Genomic DNA, 7,754 nt, shown 5'->3' with positions numbered 1-7,754 from the left:
GTTTTGGATGATTCACTGAGGTGGCTGCCAGCGGTGGGTCTGTGAGTGCTGGTGCTGGGCAGGGCTGGGAGACATGTGAAGCCCCTGCGTTACTCAGAGGGCAGGAGGGGATGGAAGTCAGCCCGCTCGCTTAATTCCCTGCTGACCTCTCCTGAGTGGGGTGGTCAAAGGACCAAGGGCAATCAGGTACGTGCCCTGTCCTACCCTCAGGTGGCCACAGCCCATGGGGCAGAAGGAAGCTGCTCCGTTTTCCTCCAGGCCCAAGGAAGCTTCTCCATTTTCAACCCTGTGGGATGTGTGGCCCAGCAGTCTTGCAGGAACCCCTCTAGCTTGAAGTTACGTGAAACACTGATTTTTTTGACTGATTTGCACAGAAGACCATCTGGTTGTAATGAATTTGCCCGTTTGCAAAGCTGGCTAGCACTGATCGGTGGCATAGCAACCCAAAGCAGGAAGCTGGTGGAGAGACCTATAATTTATTGAATTTTTTTTTTTTTTTTACTTTTCACCACCCATATCTGAGACTCCTATGTTTTTGCTGTAAAAACCAATAAATCCTTGAGCAGAGCAATAGCCAGAAAAAGCTGCTGAAGAACTAGAAACAGCATTCCCTCTGTCTTCTATGCATCTTACGTCCTCCTCAGGAAAAAAGCCTAAAGAACCTTTTTGTCCTGAAGGTTAGGTCTGGACCATTTAGATGGTGGAGACTTCACCTCAGCTGTTTTACAGGTGGAACAACATCCAGTTGCCTGGACTAAGCTTGCTGCTGGAGCATGTAAGAGTTAGTCTCAGGTACAGTGAGAGAGAGAGAGCTCAAGAGGCAAATTGCTTCTACAACGCTGCTACAGTCCCATGAGGGCTAATGCTTGTCTCCTGTGAAGTCATAGGTTGGATGATGGAGGTCTGGGGAAGGCTGCGGTGGAGACTGCAAATTGAGCGTTTTTCAGAAATACGAATAAAATCAAGCCTCAGGTAAAGTATCATCTCCAACACTGCACCTGCAAAGCTCATTGCTCTCTGGAGCGTTTTCTTCAGAGGAGGTTGGCGTGGGGGTGCTGCAGAGACCCCAGCCTTGCCGCTTCCCAGTTGGCCCACACAATTTGGTGAATGCGGTACTCGGTCTCCTGGCCCACCTCTGCCAGGCGGAGGTCGAACTCGGTCAAAGCCTTGTTATCCACCAGCCCCTCAAGCAGTTGCTTCCCACCACCCTGCAAATGGGCGAGAAGAGGGGATTAGAGAAGGAGATCCAAAAGTGAAGTGTATTGCCCTTTCCTCCTCCCCAGGGCAACTTCTCCTGCACTTCCCTGCTGCTGGTGGTGGGGAGCCCATGAGGTGGTGCCAAAAGTGACGAAGGCCTTCACCCAAGCCCGAAATGTTGCTCACAGGTGTAACCTTATGCAGCACTCAGTGATATGACACGTGCTAATGACTCCCTCCGGGTACCGTGTCAGGAGTCCTCAAGCTCAGGCTGGTTAACAGCACGGCTGGTGATGATAACCTGAGAGGAGTCTCTGCTCTCCCCTGCCCCTGGGCCCCAGCTCACTGCTGGCTGGGGACAAATGGTGGTGTGATTAGGTGTGCTTGCTCCTCGTCTCGGCAGTGGCAAGAGCCCCGGAGCTGGCAGTCTCCTGCCTGGATGCCATTTCCCAGGCTGGGCTGGCTTTCCCTCGGGGGAACACCTCAGGCAACTGAAGTCCAGCCTGCCTGGGACAGAAAATGCGATATGGATAGCACTAGGGAGGCAACTCACTTTGGGGCATTTCCCTCCCTTACCTGAAGCACCATCTTTAGGGATGTGACAATTTGACTTTTTTTTTCCTCCACAGCTATTCTGTTTTAGGTATCAAGTATACCTCCTGCCCCCAACTCCTCCATCCAGGTGGTCCCCTCATGCCAGCACCCTGCCTCTTAGACCTTTTGCCAAAAAGGACAGAGCAAAAAGGACTGGGAAGGAGTCTCTTTTTAATGGGGTACAGAGGTCAGAATTCGATGCATCTCTAGCAAAGATGCCCATCTCCCCCCAAAGATAATACCACCAGCCCACTTGCTGGGCTGCTGTGGAGCTTCACAAATGGGTACCAGGAGAGCTCATGAGAAGGAAGATGCTAAGCACAGAGATTATTATTTACTAAGCAAAAATCCTTCTATCCTATCCATCCTTTGCCTCCTTGTATCATTAAACTCAAATGGTTTTCCATGTCCAGGGTCATAAAACTCAGAACTCACAAAAGGTTTTCTGCCATCAAATCCTTTTAAAACCGTTGTCAAACACTGATGTCAATATTCCTGCCAGCGGGGACAGCTGGTCTTGCTGTCTTTTTATTGTGACGGTGAGAAAAATTGAGGCTGTGCAGAAAGTTTAAAAGCCAGCATGATTTCATTTGGCTGTCTAGTTTCAGATTGCTAAAGCTCTTTTTAATCAGCAGAAGAAAAGCGGTCTGGTTTGTGGGTATGTTGCATACTGCAGCTCTTAGGGATGCAGTAAGATCTGTGGATGCTCCTCCGTCTAGAAAATGTGAGCCTGCGGTTTAGGAGCCACTTATAAGCACCCAGACGTGACACTTTTGACCTACCGCACCCCTCCAGAGCTGCAGTGTGAGTTAAAGGAGCTCAACAGCAAAGACAATTTTCTAACACTGAGTGTGTGACGGGCAAGGAGAGATTCTGGGAAGGGTGACACTATCTGTGTGCTGCTGAGTGACAGATGGCACAGCAGATCCCAAGCACAGAGGATATGCACAAGGCCCTCGTCTCATGCCGCCTATCGTTATTATCTACTCCCACGTGTGTGAAGCGGCTGTGATTTTTCCCAGACATACTCCCTGGTTTTCAGTTTCCTCGGGGGAAAATCCCTCTACCTAAAAGCCCAAAGCCTGGAAGCCAGGTTCAGCCCTATGAATAGAGCTAGATGTAACGAGTGAGGTAGATAGATAACTGCGTGTGCGTGCATGGAAGATGTCCTTCTCCTTCTTGCCGTCTGCTGGGAACCCCTTCACTTCTTGCAACTGATTGTTCTCGCAGCAAGACTGCGAAGCGAGGGATGCATTCACCCCCGCAGCTTTGAGGCAGGGCAGGCTCCGCATCTGCTTTGCACGACCACCACGCAGGCTCGCAAACTGCAGGGAGAAGGGGTTTCTCTTACCAGCCCCAGGGGGTTGCACGAGAAGTTGATACTCGTCAGGGCGGTGTTCTGAGCCAGGACCTGGGAGAAAAGCGTAGCGGTTGTCTCTGACAGGTTATTACTTCCCAGATGGATGGACTTCAGGGTAGTGTTGGTCAGCAGGGCACGGCCGATCGCCTCCCCGCCTTCGTCCTCCACGCAGTTGAGGCGCAGATTCAGGGAGGTCAGGGTGGAGTTCTCAGCCAGGGCTTGAGCAAGAGCCTGAGCCCCCAGGTGACAGATCTGGTTGTTACACAGATCAAGGATTTCTAATCTGCTGCGGTTGATCAACTTGCCAACAGCTCGTGCCCCCTGGTCCCTGATGAGATTGTGGGACAAGTTCAGCTCCACCAAGCAGGGATGATCCAGCAAGTTATGGACCAGCAGCCTGGTCTTGTCATCATCCACTTTGCTGCGTGTCAGCTTGAAAACCTGCGGGGATAAAGGACAGGGACACTAAAACTGCCAGTGCTTTGGACTGAGCTTTGTACAAGACCTCAAGAGAGTTAAACCCATGGCCCACCAGATAGGATTCATCTCCCTTGACTTCAGACACCTTTAGCCAGTAGGCTCAAGTAGTTGCTTTTATAGCGGGCAGATACTTCCAACAGGCAAGACGTGCCACTGATGTCCCATGCCTATTCTAGGGAGGAATGGTTCATCTCTTGGAAACCCCTGTTCCTCTCCTCTGACTCCACAGGATATCTGATATGGGGGGCTAAATTAAAGTGAGATGAAGCTGCCCAAACATCTCCAGAGAGTTAGCAGCAGAACTCGCCCCAGATCACAGTCAAACACTGAATGAGCATGTGCACTGGTGGTAACCACAGTGCTCTCTGTGAAGGGCAATGCCCTGCATGGCCAGGGCACCTCAATAGCCACAAGAGAGGTAATTTCTCTTCTGGAAGCCGAGCAGATGAATATTACCCAAAGCATGCCAATCTGTGGGGAAAGCATTCAGCCAGCTCCCTCTGGCTGTGCTCGGGCTAGCAATGCCTGATGACGTTTTGGAGGGACTGAGTATCTGTACTGCAGTTGGCACAGAACTGAGGATTGTGTTAGCACCCATAAAGAAAAAGCCTCATCACTCTAAGGCAAAGGCGAATATTTCCCCATGCTCTTCTTGGGGGTCTTGGCTGCTCTGGGGCATGTTGATATATATTTACTGAGCATAACCACCAAGTGCCTGGGTTTCTACCCCCAGGCAATTTCAAGATCTAGCTGAGGAAGAAAGGTTCCATTTGGGCCATGTTACTTTCAAGTTGTGGCACATCTTCACGGCGGCAGCCAGGTTGTTGCAGTCTTGGTAGGTGAAGTTAAAGAGGTTCCACTCAAAGTTCATGCCGCAGTCCTTTACGCCGTAAGTGAGATGAAGCTCTTCAAGGTGAGGGAGAGCAGTAATAAGGACTCCCAGGTCGTAGTGATGCACAGAGACCCCACTGGGACCAAAATCACTCACTGTGTCAGAGAGGTCATCCCTCTCCTCCTTTTGGTCCACCTTCACCGGTGGCAGGAATTGATCAACCTCCAGTTTCCGCACATAGTCTTTGCAGAGCGGGATGAGCTCTAGGACCTGGTTGGGGTCTGTGGTGTTAGGGATGAAACATTTCAGGATGTTCTCCAGGTGACGTTCGAAGAACATCCGTTTCCAGCTGTCTCCATAGTTGGAGATGTCACACACTTGCCAGCGCTCAGTGCAGCATCTCTTCCAGTAGTCCTCGTCGCTTATTAGGTTGGCAGTCACAGCGAGCGGAAGGCCAGTGGAGAGCCTGTCCAGCACCTTCCTCTGGTGCTCAGGCAGAAGACGGTCCAAAATAGGATTCTCTGGAGGGGATGAAGAGGAGGAAAGGTTGGTCTGGGCTGTAGGAACCACAGCTGGCACTATGGCTCTGCCTGGGCCCCCAGCTGTGTGCCCATGCCCTCCCCTCTGCTGATTCTGGCCCTCGGTTGCCAGCGGCTGGTGCAGGGCACTAAGCTGGCAGAAAATGTGTAGGGCTCATCTCCTACATTTCGGTGTAGAATTTCTAACTTTTACAATAAAACATCAATGTAATTGGGTTTTCTCCCGTAATATCTGGGAACTGCATCAGAAACTTAGCTCCCAGTTTAAATTTAGATTGAATGCAGTTTATATTCAGAGGAGGACTTCTGCTCTCAAGAGAGCTAATGCAGCCTTACAGCGATGGGAGAGCTTGGCTTGTCATTTGCTGAACTTTCTCCCTGTGGTTTCTAAGCATATTGAAGGACAGTATTTGAGAACAACTGTCTGTGTGCTCTTCATGCCAGTCCTTGTGCCTTTTTATCTTAACTCATGTGTCTGTCTTTCTTACCCCACATTGGTCCCCATTCCTAAGACACACTCTCAGCCTAAACAAGGTCCACCTTGTTTAAATAAAGGTTGTCTTTTCCCCACAGTCTGCTTCCTGATGCTCGCCCCAAGTCTCAGCTGGATTCTCTCTGGTGGAAATCCTTTGTGGTAAGAAATGCCGGAGAAAAGCCATGTGTATTCACACCATGAATGCTTGGTGATACGTACACGGTGGTGTACAGTAACAGAAATCGTCAGTGGAGAGGCCTATCTGCGCATGGGAAATCAAATTTTGAGAGACAAAGTGGGGTTAACTTTATATTTCCTCTGTCTCTGTGGCATTTCCTTCCTAAGGACACCCAGAGTTTTACCACAGCCTCATCCTGGAGTCTCTGCTCCAGTGTCTTACAGCTGGCACTGCAGTGACTGCCTCTACAAAGCCCTACAACACAAGCAGAGGTGGGACGTGTATGGGCAGAACTGGGCTAGCTTCAGTCCCGCTCACTCGGGCCACAGTAGTGGGCAAGATGCACAGCTCAAGTGATGGCATCAGGGTCCCCAAGACACCAAGGATGCTCCTCTTATGTGCAGCACGCAATGTAGGTCCATTGGCATTGGACTGACTGATCAGGCTGATAGGACTGTGAGGGTCTCCCAGCTCAGACCCCGAAGTACCATCAGCTCCTGGTGTAAGGCAGCACTGAGCTCCTCTGTACTGTCTTCATAGTCCCCATGTGGACACAGTCTTAGACCTATCTTTAGTCTTTGCTGCCACGCCACTGAGTCAGCCAAAAAGACAGGCCCTTTCTTTCCCCTCTCCCAGTCAGTTCCCAGGTGAGACAAGCTTTTGCTGTTTTGCTATGCTTCATCAGTACACCTGCTTCAAAAGCACACTCCCCGCCTGAGGATATAACTTGTCACATCACCACCAAAAGCCGTGGGGAGGGAAGGCCTGAGACTGTGAGAACAGTACGTGTTCTGAGATGGTAGCTCCTCTGAGCAGGGAGCAATTCTCCATCTCTTTGTACAGCACTCGGCACAACGGGGTTCCATCCTCAAGTGATGCATACATGAACCGAGAGAAGGAAACAGCGACTCCACAGCCCCGGCCACGGTTGAGGTAAGTCAGCCCAGCAGAGCACGGAAGGAAGAAGAAACGGCACGACAAGGTTAGGGCAGAGACACATCTTGGATAGCAGCCCAGAGGACTACAGCCATCCCTGGAGTGTACAAGTATGTACTAAGCAACTAAACAGTTTGGTTAACTAGCTGCCTGGGGGGATATTTCTCCCTATCTGTTCCTTTGACAGGGCTGGTCAGTATCTTGTACCACACTGCCTCTCAGATGCATCTGCCTGCCTTGCTGACCCTCTGCTCTCCGTGTCTCCTGGGGGAAACACACTCCCACTCACTTCCGAAATTGTGAACGATGTGCTGGAGGCAGAGCTCGGTGAGGTGGGGGACGGCGGCGAGGGACCACTCAGGATCCTCAATGATGCGGTGCGTATGGTACGAGCCAGCAGCGAGGCTGGTCCGGGGTAGATACGGCGAGGGAACGGCTGTTCTCCTGTCACCAGCCGCTGGCTGCTGCATCCTGCTCACGACCCACTTCTTCAGGAGAAGCAAGAGGAAAATTGCTTGAGAGCAGGAGTCACCATTTTCCAGCTGGGCTGCCTGCAAAAGAAAAAGGCAACTTTAGACAGAGGCCGGTGATAAGAATGCTCTGCTCGCACTGCTCTCCTGTAATGCACTTGGCCCCTGCCCTTCGCCTGCCTCCCCTGCTCGCACTGGAAGCACTGCAGCAAAACAGCTATTACTCAGCCGAGCCTTTATACGCTGTCCCATACAAAGAGGTCACTAGGTGCCACGTGTGCTGTGCAGAAAATAACATGGTGTTAATTCAGAGTGCTGTTGAAGAGGATGGACAGGGATTGATTGTTTACTGTCTTTTCCAATAAAAGAAAAAAAACAGGTGAAGCTGGCAGGAGCTGGGTTTAAAGCCAAGGAAAATGATGGTTCTTCGCACCACCTGCAGTTGAGCTGGGGGTTCCTTGCCATGGGATGTTTTAGATGCTGAGAGTCTGTGCAGATTCCAGGACAAGTCCATGGAAAAGAAACCCCTTGAAAATGATTCAATGCACGGAAACCACATCTGGCTCAGTGTAAGTTGAACATAGCTGGATGCAGGGAGATTCTCCAGGCACCTGCTTCTAGCCGCTGTCAGAGATGGGGTAGTGGGCCAGACTGTCTGCTGGTTTGATCCAGTATGCCTGTTCTTATGACTCT

At 51.0% G+C, this 7,754-nt stretch overlaps 1 protein-coding gene across 1 annotated transcript; it reads right to left on the bottom strand.

Moving 5' to 3' along the window:
* Positions 1 to 1,031: 1,031 nt before the first annotated feature.
* Positions 1,032 to 7,061, bottom strand: TCTE1 (t-complex-associated-testis-expressed 1). The gene is made up of 4 exons (XM_010294914.1): positions 6,881 to 7,061; positions 4,416 to 4,984; positions 3,143 to 3,592; positions 1,032 to 1,208 (listed from the first exon to the last, which is right to left on the bottom strand). Exons 1-4 carry the CDS (start codon positions 7,059 to 7,061, stop codon positions 1,032 to 1,034), a joined length of 1,377 nt encoding a protein of 458 aa, XP_010293216.1.
* Between the last annotated feature and the right edge of the window lie 693 nt (positions 7,062 to 7,754).

The sequence above is a fragment of the Phaethon lepturus genome, unplaced genomic scaffold (assembly GCF_000687285.1).
Source record: "Phaethon lepturus isolate BGI_N335 unplaced genomic scaffold, ASM68728v1 scaffold27679, whole genome shotgun sequence".
In the NCBI taxonomy this organism is placed as follows: Eukaryota; Metazoa; Chordata; class Aves; order Phaethontiformes; family Phaethontidae; genus Phaethon; species Phaethon lepturus.
The sequence above is the reverse complement of the archived record's forward strand: the minus strand, read 5'-3'. Positions and strand labels throughout refer to the sequence as shown.

Bases quoted from the DNA above. Each gene is read 5' to 3' on its own strand.
- TCTE1 (XM_010294914.1), bottom strand. From the start codon at position 7,061: ATGCAGCAGCCAGCGGCTGGTGACAGGAGAACAGCCGTTCCCTCGCCG. The intron at 4,985-6,880 runs GTGAGTGGGAGT...CATCCCCTCCAG, and splicing joins CATCGTTCACAATTTCGGAA to AGAATCCTATTTTGGACCGT. The intron at 1,209-3,142 runs GTAAGAGAAACC...GCCCATTTGCAG, and splicing joins CGTGCAACCCCCTGGGGCTG to GGTGGTGGGAAGCAACTGCT.